The following is an 18,741-nucleotide window of genomic DNA, read 5'->3' as shown; positions in this document are numbered from 1 at the left end:
CCCCCAACATCATCTTCACTACATTGATCCCTACAACCCCCATCGTGCTCGAAAGAGTTCTGTCTCTGGAGCCTACGTTCACCCATGAATCCAGTCCACAGTATTTACTGAAAACCTACTAGCCAGGTACCATGCTCAATGCTCTCAGGAGATGCAAAGATGAAAACAAGAAAAATGTCCCAGCATTTTTTTCTTACTTGAGAAATAAAATGTGTACATCAGGATCCCGATTACAAGGCAGAGAATATTCATGGCTGTAAAGTCAAGAGCAAGTACGGCCCCACAGGGCAGGCTCCACGTGAGGGCAGGGGCCGGGAGGGAGCAAATTTCAGGAGGATGACATTGGTGGCGGGGGGCAAAAGGAAGGAGGTGGGCAGGGCCAGAAGGACATGAAAAGGGAGGTGGGGGACTTCCTGAGGTGTCCAGCCCCCGCCCCGAGACTGTCCCCTCTCTCTCTGTTGCCCCTTCCACCCTCTGCTCTGTTAGAACACAATTTTGAGTTATGTCCCAGAGAAGCACGGTTCCACGGAGCGGTTATCTACTGCGTACGGGGCACTGAGCCCTGTGGTTTGCACATTACAATAGGTATTTGTTGAGCTGAATTTAATTTCAACCAGTGACTCATAAATCTTCAGAACTCAAACACTGCCCCACTTCATCTCTGAAAATGCATGATTGGAAACACATAAGAAGCACAACCGTTTGCACAGACAATTCACAAAGGGGGAAATGCCACGTGGAAAAATATTCATATTTACTAGTAATAAAGGGAATGCATGTTCAAAAATGAGATGCCATTGTTTACTTCACAATTGACACAAGTGATCTGAAAGGAAAATGCTCTATGTTGCTGAGCTTGTTCAAAGAAAGGCACCTCATTTATCGCTGGGGAAGGAGTAATTTGGTCCAAATTTTGCTAATATGTATCAAGAACAAAAGTGCACATTCCTTTTGGGGCCAGTATTTTCTACTCTTCAGATTCTCCTATGAGAAAATAATTCTAAGTATAGTAAAATAAACCATTACGTGCAAATGCATTCACCATGCAGCCTACTTATAATAGATAGCAGTTAGAAACACCACGACTTTTCTACAATAAAGGAAAGGCCAAGTAGCACTGTTTGTAGCATATCCTCTTGGTGGAAGAGTTTGCAGCCAGTAAAAATGGTGATAAGAAACACATTTCATTGAGTGTATTTTTTTAAAAAAGAAGGCAATAAAATGCAATAAGATGTTTGCGATGGTTGTTTTGGGAGTGATGGGTCTGAGAGTATGTGTCTTCTTTCTTTCAGTTTCTCTGAATTTTGAAAAATTTCAATAATAAGCACATGACATTTGTATCTGTGAGGGGACTCTGTTTGCAGGGCCGTGTGGCCAATTGTCCCCGACTCTCCGGGTCAACAGGACAGATGTTCTAAACACCTGGGCTCCAAGGCGGGGCCTCCTCTCTCCTCCCCTCCAGGCTTGGCTCTTCCCACTTCCCCTGGGGAAGGATCCAGATACTTCCCCACCTCAGAGGCCCAGAGGTTTCAAATGCAAAACACATCTCCAGAAAAAGCAAAGGCAATAAATTTCGATAACTGTTTCCGCACTGAGCTGGCGACTCACCGCAAGGTAATGGTTGGCTATAACCCGGACGAGCCAGGATTCAGGGAAGAAGTTAATGTGCCTTAGCTCCTCCAGACCCTTGCCTGGAAGAAGCACAAAGGGGACTTTCTTACGGATTTATTCATAAGAGAACTGCAAAAACCTCATTTACGGAGGGACAAAGGAGGAAGTTGGGAGCTGAGGACTGGCGGGCATTCCCGGGCCCCAGGAATCGTTAGATGTGTGGAACCCAAGTGAGACGTCCCATGGCCCTTTCCCCCAAAGGGTCCACAGCCCCCGGCCACAATCCTGCCCAAGGAGGGAGGGTTGAGATCTGATAAACAGTGTCTTTGGAGTGTCTAGAAGCAATGTGGACAAACTCTCTGGGCTCCATCAACCATTTGTGGGTTTTGGAGCTACTCATTCTATCTGGATAACTGGAAATGGCTTTGAAAAAGTTCTCAAATATCCTTTCAGATGCAAAGCTCTCACTGGTGGCCACCTGGGCTGCCCCAAACACACTCCGCAAGAGTTCCCTCTCTTTCCAAGTCACAGCTGCCTTGTTCTGGGCCCAGAGCATGAGGAAACTCAAGCCTGGAGCACAGACCCACAGTTTTCTCCCAAACTGCCGAGTAAGCGAGCGACCCAGAGGGGACACCACTCTAAGAGGCAGGGCATGTGGTTAGATGGCGACACGCAGCCCTGGGCGCTGGGTACACTTTCATAATCGGTAGGCCCCTTCCATTCATCATCATGTTTTACAGGAGCTCTGATTATCCCCATTTTACAGACAAGGAAACTGAGACCGGGCGGCCAACTGACTTTCCTAAAGTCACACACCTTGGAAATGACAAAGCCAGATCTCAGCTGATTCCTTTGGAAACGTCTGGTGGGGCTTCCTCAGGAGTGGCTGAGGGGTGTGGCAGGTCCCCAACAGCCTCCCCTGGATGCGCTCCCACGGGCTGGGGCTTACCTTTGGTGATGCCGTGCAGACGCAGGCAAAGGAAGAGCGGCATCCAGTTCTGTCCCACATCCCGGTCCAGAAAGCAACACTTCTTGGGGAAGCTTAGCAGAGGTGCAAAGAGGAATAAAAGGCCTTCAGAACACTCCTTTCTGGAATTGGCTGGGGCTCGTGAAAGTCATGTCAGAGACTAGCAGTTTCACCAGCCAGGGGTAGATGGAGCCTGGTTCTCTCTGGATGGGTGGGGAGTGTGGAAGCAGAGGGGGGCTGCCCCCCGAGATTGTAATGAGACAAAGGGTTATATTCCCCTTGCATCTACCGCATAGTAGGTGCCCGACAAATACTCATTAAATGATGACGGGAACGCATAACTGTACAGAGGATTTCAGGATACGTTTTCTCACTTGAGTCTCACAAACTTCTCAAGGGGGAGACAGGACAAGTATCATCAGCTCCATTTTACAGATGAAAAAACAACGGCTCAGCCAGGACTTGAACCCAGGGTTTCTGATTCCCCCTCTACACATGCTGCCCTTTGAGTAAGTGGCCAGTTTAGGCACTTCCAAAGCACTTTCTGGTAGAATCAAGAAGAAAGAAAGGTCGGATGAGTGGGTAACTCGTTTTAGCAGCTGGTTCCAGGATCAGTTCTGGACAGTGTTAATACTAAACTCTGGTTAATTTCCACATGTGGCTGAGGTCAGGGCTGGGTTGAAATCACACTCCCCTTGAGAGGACATGTACACACAGGCACACATCCAGTCTTGTTTTGAAACAACTTGCTGCATAAAATGGTCACTTTTGACAAATGGGGACGACAGGGGATAATTTTTCCAGTGACTTTGGAAACACAAAGTCATTCCCTCAAGTCAGATCCTGTATGAGACCGGCCAAAGGCACTTTTAGAATATTTTTCCATGAATCAAGAGTGATGTCCAAATCACACCCTGTCCCAGCCAGACTGAACACTCCATTGGCCCCGTGTCCCGCCTCTGCTGGGGGTGCCCACCAACCTGCCTGGGGGCCATTTGTTTTCACAAGATCTGGGAATTCCTGAGACTCTCCAACTCTTCCTTGTGGCAGTGGTCCCAGGAGAGAAGTTTAAGGATTCTGAGGTGTTGTGAGAGGGGAGAGGGGCGCGAAGACAAATGAGCGAATTCAAATTCAATGATTATTTATTAGAATCCACTGGGGAGCTGTCTCTGGGGGTGGACGGACCAGGCGTAAATAAAGGAGGGCTGGTACTTCCAGGAGTGCAGGGCTATTGATCCTGGATCCAGCCCTCCATTACCCAGGGCAGGTGGAGCTGGGCTAGTGTGGGCCGTGCCAGTGCCCTGAGAAACACGGATCTCTTAGCTGGACAAATAACGCTCGCTTGACTCCTTTCCCAGTCGTGAATGCCTCCTCCTTCCCTGCCTCTCTCTCACCATTTAATGGAAGGATCGGCTAGGTGGCATCACGGCGGGCGCAGGCGTCAAGGAAGAAAGAAGGGGCTGAGCTGACGCAGAACCCCCAGCTGCGTGCTCTGGGGAACGAGCCCGGACCCTCGGCAAGGGCTCCCACAGCCCGGAGTGGCCCCTGCGGAGAGAGAACTTGCTGGAGCTGCAGGTTAATACAATTTCAGCCCAGGAGGGAAAGGACCATCTAGAGGACAGATTTCCCCTCCAGCTCAGAAGCCCCCAGGCGCCAACTCCACAGCTTTGTGGGAAGGATGCTGGGAGAGTAGGAGGGACCCAAGGCCCCCGAGTCTCCCTATGAGAGGCACTCAGCCAGATGACCGTCAGCCAGGACCTCTCCAGACAGACATTGTCCCCGAGAAGATTCCGAATGAGCTCTGCTGAGACAGGCGACTGGACTTTATGACCCCTTTGGATCACAGGAAGTGGTACTGATGATGGCTGATTTGGACAGGTCACAAGTCAGCTCATGCATCGCCCAACCACGCTTGGGGTCCCTGAGCTTGGGCCCTGGAGTCAGACAGACCAGGTTCCAGTCCTGGGCCAGCCGGCCGTCAGCCGTGTGACCCAGCCTCCCCAAGCTTCCTTTTTTGTCCGGGGGCACAACAGCCACACGTGCTTCCCTGGGTAGTCGGGAGAAGTAAAGGTGACAGAGCTTGTGATATGTCGGGCACAGCTGCTGGTCTTAGTGGTACTCCGGGCTTCATGATTGCCACCGTTGTCCCCTCACCCCAAGGAAGGTGACCTGAACTTGAGCCGGTCAAGTTGCATGGCCGTGTTCTTGCTGGCGTTCATTATCGCTGCCACCCTCTAACTCGCTGGAGCCACGGGCCACCTCAAAGGAAGTAAACGGTGGCCTCAGCCGCTGATTTTCTAAAATCCCAAAGCATCTGAGCAGTGTGGTCCAGCGCCTTGAACCAATGGGCGTAACCCTGCCCCTGGAGCCGGGCGGGTGGATGGCTGCAGAGCTGGGACGCTGCCCGGGCCTCCAGAGAACAGCCCACGTGTTTCCATCTAACCCGGCTTAACTCCGCTGCTGGGCCGCGGCATCTGGATTCTCTGGGCCAAGGATGAGCACGCTCACCTGATGTAACATAAAGTGGGGGAAGCTGGTTGCTGTGTCGGGACCTCTTTGCATGGCTGTTTGGTGGAAACAAAGGCTGGCATGGCTTCCCCAGGCGCTGAGCTCTGTCTCTGCAAAGACTTTGGGTTTAGCACTGACTATTATGGGACAAGCTGCCGGCCATGGTGTCTGCCTCCTAAAGTTCATGGGAAACCCTTGGGGCATGACCCCCTTAGGGAGGACAGTTCATAGGTCCTTGATACTGAAAGATACACCCAGGTCGGCTCTGGGTTCTGCTTGCAAGACCCTGGGGACAAATCCTCCCTTCTGACCTCCTGAAAGGCAGGAGGAACAAGTCTCTGTCAGACTGACACAGGTTGGCATTTTAGAGCTGCCATCAGCCACGACCTTCTTGCCTCCTCCAGCCTGTCATCTGTCAGAGTCCTTTACCCTTTCAGACTCAGAGCCCCATTAGCCCAGCACTTCAAATTTTTGCCTTTTAAATGCATACTCTAGAATTCTGACACGTGCTACAGCACAGATGAACCTTGAAGACATTGTGCTAAGTGAATTAAGCCAAACACAAAAGGACAAATACTGCATGACTCCACTTATGTGAGGTTCCTAGAAGAGTCAAATTCACAGAGGTGGAGGTAGAATGGCGGTTGCCAGGGGCGGCGGGGATGGGCAGAGGGGAAAGGGGACTCATTGTTTAATTTGCACGGAGTTTCAGTTTAGGAAGATGAACAAGTTCTGGAGATGGATGATGGTGATTGTTGCACAACAGCGCGAATGTACTTAATGCCCCTGAGCTGTACACATAAATATGGTTAAAATGGTCATTTTTATGTTATGTATATTTTACCACAATAAAAAAATTAGAGTTAAAAATTACTTAGTTTCTATGAAAAATATCTGAAAGAATAGTTTATATTTTAAAGTGAAGTTTGAAAAAAATTACACACTTGGGGGAAGGGAACACGGCTTTTTTCAAAAGGTAACTCGGTGTGGAAGACCTAGACGCCTTCTGAAACCCAAGAAGCAGGAAATGGTCCTCTTGGCCCCTGACGCCAAAGTGTGGTAAGGAAACAACAATTCTGAATGTCGCTGCCACCACCATCACCTAGCGAACGTCACTGCCATTCAGGACGTCCTGCCAAGTGCTGTGCTGGGCCTTTTCTTTGAGTCAGAACGAACCTACATCAGGCCCGACGAGGGGGTATCGTTCTCTGCAGCCAGTAAATGGCAGTAGTGGGACTCAGACTCAGGGCCACTACCTGCTAACACACACCTCATTTACTGAATGTGTTGTTTGTCTCTGCTTCCTAGATTGTAAACTCTGTGAAGATGGAGATTTTTGTCTGTTTTGTCTACTCTTGTATTCACAGCACCCTTTGCAGTGCCTGGTTCTCAGGCAAGTCAGCTTGCAATAATGTTAAGTGAATTAATTGGATGAATGAGCTGGTCCCTGCCAACTCACCAGGCTCAATCCTACCATCCCATCCCTCTGCTCACCCATACTTCACCTTCTAGGAATGCAGTTCCAGCCCAGTGCATGTGTGGGCATGCACACACACACACACACACACACACACACACACACACACACCACACACACATACATGCACAGACCAGGCTATTCTATGCCAATTTTCCTATGCTCACAGGGTCCTGTCTGTTGTTACCACAATTATTTGTCAGGCCAAGTCCTCTGGGTCATTTGTCGAGACCCAGTCAATGTCATCTTGACTATGAAGATGAAGATGGTCCTGACCTTTGCCCAAAGGCAGAACTGCGTCTAGAAACTCTGTGTAATGATGATGCTACCTGCCCTTTGCAAGATCCTCCTGCATCCAGACACTTATATTCCTTGTGTTCCTCCAAAGTCTCCACTCTTACCATTGAAGAAGACATCTTGGGGCCACCCAGTTTGGGTGAAAAGCCAAGAAGCCACATGAGGGAAGTGCAAAAGTAGTAAGGAATTGGAATCAATAATATTTAGGGACCTTGAAAAGAGGGAGATTCAGCTTCCAGGGAGCCAAGCTAAGGCGGATAGGAGCACCGCTGGTCAGAGACACAGAAGAAATGAAAACGGAAGAAACACAAACACAAAAGAAATATATCAACCTCCCTGCACAGGGCTTGGTGGAGAGATTCTGACAGAGAACAACTGAACCACCCTCATGTCCATGACTCATGGACTACTTCAAAATGAATGTTCTGGTAAAGAGATCAGAGTTGTCACACCAGGGGTGCCCAGTTTCATGATGACTCCGTGGTTATATCTGCAAATGCCATCCATTAATCACAAGAGACACATGGCTGTGTGCCCGCCCTGGCACACAGCATCACAGCTCATTTCCTTCAGACACCTGTGGGCTGGGATGCTCGGAGTGCAGGGAATGGCTGGGCCGCTCTCCTCGGAGGCTCCCCTTGTTTTATATATGGGGAGGTGGTGCTGGGTTTGTCGGGGCGGTGCTCACCCACACAGCCGGCACATGCTCTTGTTCTCTCTCCAAGAAACTCAGAGAAGGAATCTGTCCAGTGCACAGGTGAGATCCAGGAAGGCTTCCTGGAGGAGTCCTTGGCCAGCTCCATAAAAGCTGGGTCAGATTTGGACAGGGCATAGGAGGGAGGAGACTCTGCTGCAGAGGTCAGGGAAATCTAATAGTTGGGATGGTGTGGAAATTGGATTCACTGGCTGCTTTCAATGACCTCCTTCTGGTGAGGTTGCTGGAATCCACCCTTGCAGTGTCTGAAAGGGACCCATTTAGGGATTAACAAATCAGCTAAGGACTAGAATTACAGGTCCGTTCATGACTTGTCCTTAACTCGAAGACCTCAAAGTAAAAGGATGTGTCTGATGATCTAGGAGCCCCAGGTCCACCCAGCTCCACCACCAATTTGCAAAAGGCACCCAAGTAAGCCCATTACCATCCCTGCATGGATTTTACAGACACACTGTTGAGTGAAAAAAATCCAGACCTTTAAAAGTCTATGCTATAAGATTCTATTTAAAATTCAGAAGCAGCCAAGACATCTCCATAGTAAAAGAAGCCAGGATACCCGTTCACTTTGGTGTGCGAGAGGTAGTGACCGAAATAAGGCACATTAGGGGGCTGGTCAGGTTCTGTTTCTTGGTCTGGGTGCTGGTTATACAGGTGTGTGCACTTTGTGGAAATTCATTGAGCTGTTCACTTAAGGTTTGTGCACTTTGCTGTACGTATTTTATATTCTGATGAAAAATGTACTTAAAAAAAAAGTGCCGGAACTTCCCTGGCGGTCCAGTGGGTAAGACTCCGCCTTCCAATGCAGGGGGTGCAGGTTCGATCCCTGGTCGGGGAGCTAAGATCCCACATGCCTCGGGGCCAAAAAAACAAAACATAAAAAACAGAAGCAATATTGTACCAAATTCAATAAAGACTTTTAAAATGGTCCACATAAAAAACAAACTTTACAAAAAAGTGGAAAATTTGCCTGTCTCTGGCTCTTCTCCAATTGATGAATTTTTACAGCCCCCCTGGACTTCTCAGACTGCTAAGTGGAACGAAATGATGACTTCCTCTGTGGACAAATGAAGGCAGTGGTTTTGCTTACAGTTTTTGTTTTTCTTACAAGGAAATGTTAAATTAAATTCTGGACAGCCTATTTGTATTTCTAAATTAACCACTGCCAGGAAAACAGCTGTGTGTGTGTGTGTGTGTATACACACATGCGTGTTCCCTTTCTATATTGATGTATTTAGACAACAAGGAAAATAAGCTTTGAAGATGTTCTTAAACATGGAGCTAGGCAGAGAAACTGCCCCTTTCACTGTCCATCGGTGCCCCTGGCATAGAGCACATGTTCAATAACTATTTGTTGAATGAATGAAAAAAAATCAATGAATAAAAGAATACAGATGAGTAGAAAAGGCTTGGACATATGTCTTTATTTGCAGGTACAGCGGTGCTGAAGGAGTTAACTATTCAAATACCTTCCCTCCTAGCTCAAGACATTGCTAAGACAGCTGAGAAAAGGAGTATTTGATCTATTTCACTCAACTGCTGCTCTAAACCCTTCTTTCTGGATACTGGGCCAGCCAAGGCCACACCCAGAGTTGCAGCTCTGCCTCATTCCTGGTCGGTCTAACATTCGGGCAGCTTGTCCCGCTGCCGCCACATTATGAAAGCACAATCCCATTTTGGAGGTCCCCATATTGTGATGGTCCACTCTGACCTCTGCTCCCCCACCTGGGAGATACCTTATAAACCACTCTGTCATTTCAACTATTTCATCAACAGATGAAACTTTAAAAATTGGGCCAAACAGCCAACTTCCTTGGCTCTCATACACAAGCCTGTGTACTGTCTCCCAGGGTCTGTTCATCTGCCCCACCTTCTAATGCTCCTGGAATGTCCCTGTCAGTGGCTGTGGAAACTTCCTTGACTAGCTGTTCCCTCTGTCTTCACTGAACTGTGGAGCTCAGCTCCTCTGGTGACTCAGTTCCGGCCCAGGCTGACCGTGACTTCCCACACTTCCACCACTTCCACCCCTTCCACCACTGGAGCAGAGGTGCCTTCCTGCAGCCCAAGCCCTCAGGCCAGCAGCTCTGAGGCTCAGCCCCAGGGATCCTCAGGCCAGCACAGAGCCTGGGCACCACCGCTGCCCCCTCCCATGTCTAGGGTAGGCATCACCAAACTATCGAGACATTATTTCTCACTGAGCCTCGAGAAAGCCTTAGAACTCTTCCTAGTCTCGTCCACCAAACAGGCCCTACCCATCAGTAAAAATGGAAACTTGTCTGCCAGCCCTCCTATTTCGAGCTGCCGCAGACATGGTGTTCTCTGAATTTGGCATTAGCATGGTCATACCCATTTCTCAGCTGGGGCAACCCAGCTCTGTAGAAATGTTTGATGGCATTTCATCATTCCATAAGCTGTTATATGCTCGGTGCCAGGTGAGCTGAGGATGCAATAAAGGATTGTAAACCCTTCCTACAAGCTGCTCACAACCTACCCAGGGAGACAGGACGTATGCACCCACCAAGGTGTTCGTAAGGGCCTGGCTGGCAAGGCTCCTAGGGAGGCCCCGCCGGGATGGACTCAGAAGAGGAAGCAGAGCGGGCTGGGGTCAGGGGAGCTGGGGCAGCAAGTGCTGACCCCTCGGCTAAGGAGTCCCTCGGGGACTCAGGGGACAAGCACTTGGGAGGTGGAGGCCATTGACCAGGGAGCACCTTATGGGTGCCAAAGAGTGAGCTGGGACGGGAGGCGAACCACCCGCAATCCTAAAAATGGACCACGGTCCTTAAAGTCGGAGGTGAGCCTGGGTGACCACGGAGCGGAAGAGCATCTGAGTTCCAGACTGTCTCATCTTTTCTCCCAAGGGGACACCAAGCCTGCTGGAGGGAGGGAGAGGGAGTGAGGGAAGAAGGGATGTAGGGCAGGAGTCAGGGAACACGGCTCCAGGTAGAGGACAGCATCCCAGCTTGGGCAGCGAGACCATTTGGAGACACAAGAATGGTTTCCAACAAGGGAAACCTTGCAGGCTCAGGGGGGCTTGGGGAAAAGCGTGTGGAGGGCTGAGGTCTGGGGTCAAAATGGAATCGATGTCGATTCAGGAGTAATGCAGAAGCTATGCTGGTAAGGAACACCCGAGGACGGGGGGAGCCTTGGAGACCCCAGCTCAGGCAGGCCACATGCCTTCGCTCTCTCACTCCCACTTGTATCTCTCACAGTAAAAACACAGTTCCAATGAATCACCCACATTCTAGCTCATTTCCTATCTCCCAGTTCTAGACATTTCCAGTAGGAGAGCTAACCTGGTGCCAAACAGCGACTTTTCCTGGTGTGCATGACTCATCAGGAAAAGTGTCTCTTGGGCTATTAAAGGAGTGGGGGAGGGTGTATCTAAGACACTTGGGTTCAAAGCAAATTCTATAGAAACTAAGCAAGGACATGTCATTCTGGCAATGGACATTGCTTTCCGCAAATAACGAGACAGGAAAAAGGGGCTCTTTACTTGACATGGTGCACAGATGTTCCAGAAAAGGATTAACTGCTTCAGAACAATGCAAGCAAAACTTGGCTTAAACAGGTTGATGTGCTGACGAACACGTGGAAGATGTGTTTATCCGCTAAAGTCACACGTGCAAAAGAAAAGGAATCGCTTGACTCCCTTGAATGCACCTTATCTTGCTTGGAAGCCCCCGTCCCTGCTGATATGGGGAACAGAACGTAAACCTGATCATGAAGGTAAGCCTGCCCGTCTAGGGCGGACCCTCCTGGCGCTGTCTTTGGCTACAGGGCCATCACACTCTGCAACCAGCCTGGATGATGCGAGTGTCTTTACAAAGTTTCAATAGAAGCTGAAGAGACACCAGATGGATTACTGCTTTCACCCCCACCCTGTCCCCCTGTCCCACGCTGCCACAGCTGATGCTGCCAGTGGGGTTGAACAGACAGAAAACACAGGCAGAGGAGGACACAGGGAGGGGAAGAAGATGCACTGCCAGGCGATTTTAGAAGTAATTGGCTAACAACAACACTGAACCTAGAGGCAGCCTCAGGATCTTTCTAGACACCATGGCCAGGGATTCACGACTGAACCAGCTGCAGCGGGCACAAGAGAGAAACCCTCCCTGCCATCCTAGGAATGGGCAGCAAAGTGTCTTGGGATTTGGCAGGTCTGGGTTCAAGTCAGGCTCCATCCCTTATCACTTGTATGATCTCTGACAAGGTATTCATCTCTACTTCAATTTCCTCATCTGTAACATGGGAATAATAAAACCAGCCCCTGAGTACTAGGTAGATTAAATGAGATTACAAATAGAAAGTGTTTATCAGAATTATTGCATTTAGTAAGCATAATGAAATGGTGCCCATTCTTATACTATAATTGTTATTTTTCACTTAAATGTTGAGATATATAACTTTTAGAATTTATAAATTTAGAGATTCTAAGAGACTGGATTAATGCTATGAAATCTTTGTACATTCAAATGCTTTTTCATTTGTCCAGAAAATTCAGAATGTTATATATAGGCTAACTAGTGAAATATAGATGAGAATGATCTGGTCTGATTTAGGTACATTTTAAGTATGAAATTTTTAAGGCCAGTACGGTATGGTAACTTCCCTGAATAAAATGTGTACCGTTTGCATCATGTCTTTTACTGGACACAGAACACGTGCTCAAAGGCACAGGACTATCTCATATTATAACACCTATTATTCACTTTTTCAAGTAATCTAGTGGTTCAAAGTTATCCCATAATCTTAGATCCCATAAGAAAACTGCATGCTATGCACTCTGAATGATGCTATGAAAAATAATATCACTGATGCTTTCCCCCATGATATTATGAGCAAACAAACAGTGTATGTTCTATTCATCAATCAATACTAAGTCACGTTACCTGCTAAAAAATGAGAGCACAGTTTCGTACGTCGGCATTGTCTGAGTTTTGCTGTTTAGTTGCAAGTAGACCCACAAAAGAAGTGTTTTCAGAAGGCGAAACTCGCTAAAAGTAAACAACCTGGCCAAAATAAAAGATTGAGAAGTAATTTTAGGAACAGCCAAAACCACACTGTGTGTAAAAAACTGAAAAATTAAAAGTGAGTTTAGGAAGGAGGCAATACCACCCTGAGTCTGTAGGTGGACTCACATATCGAGTTACTTGCTCAGGGTCACTCAGCTGGTAACCTGCATGGCTGGACCCTGAACCTCAAGTCACCTGTCACCACCAGAGCCTGTGTTTTCACCCACTGGCTGTGCTGCTGTTAAACAATGGCTATCACTGAATGAGCTTCTACCAGGAGACAGTGTTCCCAAGGCGCTTCCGTACTTTTTAAACTTAATTCCACACGGCAACCCTGCAGAGTTGGGATATATTCCTTACTTTTTATAGATGTGGAAATTGGACTGACCCTACGTTTATTTAAAAATTTAATGTTTTCTTCATCATGGGGTTTTTTTGGCATTAATTCTCACTGTAAAATATTGCATTAAAATACATTTTATCTCAATGACTGAGGTTTTTACGTGCCCCTTAAATTTTGCACCTGAGGTGGTGCCTCACTGGTCATATTCCAGTCCCGGCCCTGACTGAGGGCTGGAATGTGAATAACTTATCCAAAGTCACACAATTCTATGGTCAGACCTGGGCAGGGGTCAGTTCTGCCCCAGACTGGCTGTGGAACCTCCTGCAGGCTAACTGGCCCTGCAGCTGCAATTCCCTCATCTGTAACGCAGTGATTATAGCAGTTGCTCAGAGGATACTTGTGACGGCTATGTGAGGCGACACGTCATATGAGTTTCCTATTGCTGCTGTAACAAATTGCCACAAAGCGAGTGGCTTAAAACAACACGAATTTATTATCTTATTGCTCCAGAAGTCCTAAGTACAAAATGGATCTCACTGGGCTAACATCAAGGTGCGGGCAGGGCCCTGCTCCTTCCTGACGGTCCAGGGGACAATCATTGCTTTGCCTTTTCCAGCTTCTAGAAGCCACTGGCATCCCTTGGCTTGTGGCGCCTTCCTTCGTCTTTGAGCCAGCGGCACAGCATCTTCAAATCTCTCTCTGGTTCCGACTCTTTCTCCTGCCTCTCCCGCATTGAAGAATCCTGTGATTACTTTGGGCCCACCCGGATTATCCAAGATAACTTCCCCATGCCAAGCTCATTCAATTAGCAACCTTAGTTCCATCTGAAAACTCAATTCCCCTTTGCCACGCAACCTAACATATTCGCAGGTTCCAGGGCTTGGGATGTCGACATCTTTGGGGGACCATTATTGAGCTGACCACACATAGAGCAGTGCCTGGGCACAGTAATGGGCTCAGGGGGCAGCAGCTCTGACTCCTGGGTGGCAGGGCTCCGAGTGGCCCACCGAGAGGTTTGGGTCCTGGCTCCAGAGCCCACACTGTGCCTGCAGCCGCACGAGGCATCTCATCAGGAAGAAGGGAGAAGGAGAACTGGGTGCCGCTCTCCATGGAATCAGCTCTGTAAAGGATGTTTCCCAAATGGCTCCTCTAAGAGCCGCCGCCGACTTGCTTCTCTGAATCATTTCAATGTTTCTTAAACCCACTGATATTTTCTGTCTCTGACCACGGAGATGCACCCTGGCTTCAAAATATATCATAGCCTCTTCAACCACCACTTTAGTGGTCATGGTGGGTGGAAGCCAAGCTAAACCGTGACTCTAAAGAGCAATGGGAATGTCACTCTTCCGCCCCTCTCGCTATTTCTGGACACAGTAGAATGGTCTCTTTCCTCTTATTTTTTTTAGGCACCTACAATGCGTGGGCTTTGACTCTGGCCAGACAGTGACCAAATTTGTCACTGTCTGGGCAATAACGGTGAGCCAAGAGGGGAGACATCACAGAGTCACTTGGTATGATGTCCCCACAAGGAACTCTTCGACCACTGCTGGGCTGGGGAGCTACGTATCTTCTGGTGCAGAACCCACGCTTGAGGTTCTCAAGCCCAGAAAGTTCTTTGAGATCTTACCAAAGAGGAGCTTACCAACACAAGGGGAGTAATTGGGAGCTCCATGAATCAGGACCCTGGTTTTACTTTTATGATGAAGGGTAATTATTGAAATAAAGCCCTCTGTCTTTAGGCCAAGTATTAGTACCCTAAAGTATTAGTTCCTACAGGAAATAATCACGCTGAGGACATTCAAACATATTTTCATTTACCTAAGAGCTCTGATGATCTGAATCAAGACGGAACTCACAGAGATCCTAAACTTCCCCCCAACACAGGCGAACATCTGGGCTGTTCTACATGTTCTTATTGGGGCTCACAAGTAGCCATTGGGATGTAACTGGTGTAAAAATGCCTTTAACAAGACATTGTCCTCTATTTTTATTGAGAAAACTGTGTATAAACAATAAAGATCTCCTTCTGAACACAGACCATAGAGAAAGCCGTGCCCAAGTGAACAAGAAAATATGAACAAGGATGTCCACTGCAGCTCTGATTGTCATCACAAAAATGAGGCAAAATAAAACAAAAGGCCATTAGGAAGGGAATGAAAATACTGTTGTCTATTCATTCATCAGAGCCCTGTACAACAATCAAAACTTAAAATGCTAATTAGGTACATACATATCAATACGGCGAGAACACGTCGTGTGGTGTTAGTGAACAGAGTAAGCTGCAGGAGGTCACAATCACTGCAATCACTATGAGGAAGCTGATTTGAAATTTAAACCTTTGCAAAACCATACTGTGCATTATTTTCGCATGTACACGTATGTAACAAGAATATAATCTCATGGACTGGATTCACACAAATCCTCCACTTTAGGGAGGGAGGGAGGCCAAGAGGAAGGAAGGGGAATAGGGCTCGGTGGGGAGTTGGGCGGAGCACACAGCGGACTTCTGCTTTCCTGGTCATGTTTTATTTCTTAACTTACGACAAAATGCGACCATCTGCTCATTTGGGGAGGTGGGTCCAATCGTGTTTTGCATTATCCTCCTACCTCTGTAACTTTTTTTATAATCAAAAATATGACCTTCCATGTCCTTATTGACCTTGACCATCAATAAGGAAGAAGAAAGCCTGGAGCAGGGCACACCAGTAGGCTGGTAATGACCACGGGCATTGAGGCCACTCAGACCTGGGTTCAGTTCCCAACCCTCTTGCTGCATGGCAGGAGCAATCCTTTCACGTCCTATAATCTCCATTCCGCAGGGGAAAACACGAGGAACACCTCCCTGGGTTGCCGTAAGAATTAGACCTGAAAACCCACTCTGCGTGTTCTGTATACCCCAAGTGCTTCATAATTGGTAGGTATTGTCGTTATTAGCCAGAGGAGCATTAGCTGCAGGAAGTACTGTTTGAGAGGGCTTCCCAGTGGTGTTCCAAATGCCGTGGAGGACACGGTGGCTTTTCTCAGGGAATTCCTGAGCCCTCAAGACTCTTTGCATCACAGACAGGAAGTCTGGGGGTGGTGGGACACGTGCCCCCCTGCTTGCAGGGCAGCCTTTCGTGCAGGTAGAACTAGACAGCCCTCTGAGTCCGCCATTCTCCTAAGTCTACAAGGAGCTTGGCTTCCAGAAAAACAGAATTCAGAATGAAGTTTTCGTAATATAAGAGTGAGCGAAACAGGGTCACCGAGTGGTGACCTTTAAGGAGAAAACTGACTGAAAACCAGAGGCCCAGGAGGTCAGGGAAACTGTGTGTTTTACCACAGGTCATTTACAAGATGGAAAGAAAACTCAAAGGAAGATGAGGTCAGAGGGACTTCGGATGGGAAAGGTGAGTGGCCTTGAAGTTGAAGCACATGCTGAGACAGGTGTTGTTCCCAAAAGGCTTAGAGACCCGAGCACCACGCCCAGGAGCGAGGGATGGGTCACAGTCTACGCTAAGGGGGGCTGAGGGACTCTCCATCCCTGACCCCCGGCTGGCCTTTCCACACAGATGCCCTGGGGCCATGTGACTTCCCAGGACAACCCAGTGCTCGCTGAGTTCTGTTTGCTGCGAAACCTGGCCTCTGTTACAAATGAGACGGTGCAGCAGTGAGGGTGGGACCTGGACCTTGGAAACCGGAGCCCTGAGCTCGAGCCTAGCCCTGTCTTTTATCATCCCTCTTATCTTAGGGACAATAATTGTACCTACCGCACAGCACTGTGGGGATTAAAAGGGACAGTGCACACACAGCACAGCACACACCCAGAAGTGCTCAGTAAAAGTTAATTCACCCGAAGCTCCTTTCTTAAGCAGGTGTGGTCCGTGGTGTCAGGGCCACCAGCCACTAAGATGAGAAGCCTGGTAAATTTCTAACCATCTCCCCGGGCGCTGGGTGTGGCCCAAGGCCCCTCTTTCCATGCCCTCTGTTCCCCACCTCCCTCCAGCTTCAAGGCAGCTGGACGTCAACCAGGCGAGGAGAGTTCACCTCGGAAGACAAGACGGCAGCATGAGGTCCAGGAGCTGAGGGCCTGGTCCCTCCGGGGCACACATGCTGACGACATGCCTGAGGCCTCACAGGCTCTTCCCTCCCTCCAGGTAGCCCGACACTGTCTGTGAAGACAGACAACTCCTGGGGTGAAGCCAGAGGAGCAGGACCCAGTCTCCACATCAGTCATGTCTCCCCAAACTTGTGAGTCTAGACGCCTGACACGTAATGTTCTTGACCTCTTTTCCTGCCCAGCCAGCCTTTTCTAGGGCGTATCCCATCGCTAACATTCTGGTTGTGGTCAGACATTCTTTTTCCCTTCCTTGGTTAAATGTTACCGGGGTGAGACAGCTCAGGCTTTCCAAGGGAGGGACAGTGTCATGAAAAGTCTAAGGGCTGTCATGTTTATCTTTTCTTCAAGGGTTGCACAACCTTTGCTCCATGGAGTGTGGGGAGAATGCGCTTGTGGAAAAGCCATGGAGAGCAGGGCAAAATGACCCTGGGAGCCCCCGGCTCCCCCCTGCCAGGGCCTGGCATTGCTCTTGGGGCCCAAGTTCCTGAGGTCTTCTTAGATAATACCGAGATTAGAGATCTCCCTCAACACCAGAACCCAGAACGTTGTTCTATCAACCTCATTTCCCTGTAAGTCTGAGGGCACTGCCAGCTACTGAGTCAATTCAAACCAACAGGAGAACAAATCCTTCCAGGTCTAATTCCTGAAATCGGAACGCTTTCCACCACACATGCATGAGGAGACATTTATTTCCTAATATACCATATTCATAATTTTTCGTAGAATTTTGTCTTCAGTTTTGTAATTCACCCAAAGGGAATACCATCTTGGTAACTTGGAAGTGGGTATCAAGAACCTTTTAAAAAGTCCCCCAAAGACACAACAACTAAATGCAAGACATGTTCCTAACCTGATCCTGCATTGGAGGAAAAAAGATGCTATAAAGGACAGTGTTGAGTCAATGCATCACATTGTGTGAGGTATCACATCAATGTCAAATTTCCTGAAGTTGTTAACTGCACTGGGATTATAACAGAAAAATTCTCTTTATTAGAAAATATACATTGAAGCATTCAGGGGTAAGGGAACATGATATATGCAACTTTCCCTCAAAGGGTTAAAAAATGTGTGTTAATAGATACACACACAGATGCAAATGATAAAGCAAACAGGACAGAGATTGAACGAAGCAGGGTAAAGGGTACTGAGATATTCTTTGTACTTTTCTTGTTATCTAATTTGTTTGAAATTATTTTCAAATAAAATATTTTTTAAAATACTAATAAAAACAAAGCCCTTTTGGCTTGGTAATTTCACTTTTAGGAATTCTCTGTGGGAAAACAATATGAAATGAAAATAAATGTACGTTGAAGGATGTCACGAAGGTACTATTTATATCAGTGAAACACTGGAAATAACCTAAAAGGCCAGGCGCTGGCCGGAGTCTAAGGAAAGCCCTGTGGTTGCCACATGGGTAACACAGAGCAGCCGGATAGGCAGAGCCAAAGCCCCCTGGGTTAAAGATGCGACTGGAAGGGGGTCAGGAGCAGACCAAGACCCTGAGGTAGAGGTCCCTGTGCTGGTTCAGATGAGAGACCTGGAAGGTTGGCCTCCGGCTGGTGCCCACGCAGAGGCCCACAGAGATGGGTTGCACTTGTGCGGGAGGATGAAGTGGTCTCCCAGGGGCTTGAGCTGGGGGTGCAGTAAAGGGCAGGGCACCAAGAGTTGGGTTTTAGCCTTAATTGTCAGAGAGGTCATACCGGCAGTGGTATGTCTGA

The 18,741-nt window shown here is 48.2% G+C and overlaps 1 protein-coding gene across 1 annotated transcript in view; it reads right to left on the bottom strand.

Annotated features, from left to right (window-relative positions):
- Positions 1 to 18,741, bottom strand: part of BTBD16 (BTB domain containing 16) — a 52,978-nt gene that overhangs the window by 13,529 nt on the left and 20,708 nt on the right. The window contains exons 9-11 of the mRNA XM_089898271.1: positions 12,462 to 12,581; positions 2,561 to 2,652; positions 1,609 to 1,691 (exon numbers count right to left, since the gene is read on the bottom strand). Of these exons, the coding sequence (XP_089754397.1) occupies positions 1,609 to 1,691; positions 2,561 to 2,652; positions 12,462 to 12,581 (295 nt within the window). The remainder of the gene's footprint in view (positions 1 to 1,608; positions 1,692 to 2,560; positions 2,653 to 12,461; positions 12,582 to 18,741) is intronic.

Source organism: Delphinapterus leucas, chromosome 16 (genome assembly GCF_059928025.1).
Source record: "Delphinapterus leucas isolate spDelLeu-1000000601 "Yukka" chromosome 16, BTC_Dleu_Yukka2, whole genome shotgun sequence".
Taxonomy (NCBI): domain Eukaryota; kingdom Metazoa; phylum Chordata; class Mammalia; order Artiodactyla; family Monodontidae; genus Delphinapterus; species Delphinapterus leucas.
This window is presented reverse-complemented; position numbering and strand designations above follow the sequence as displayed.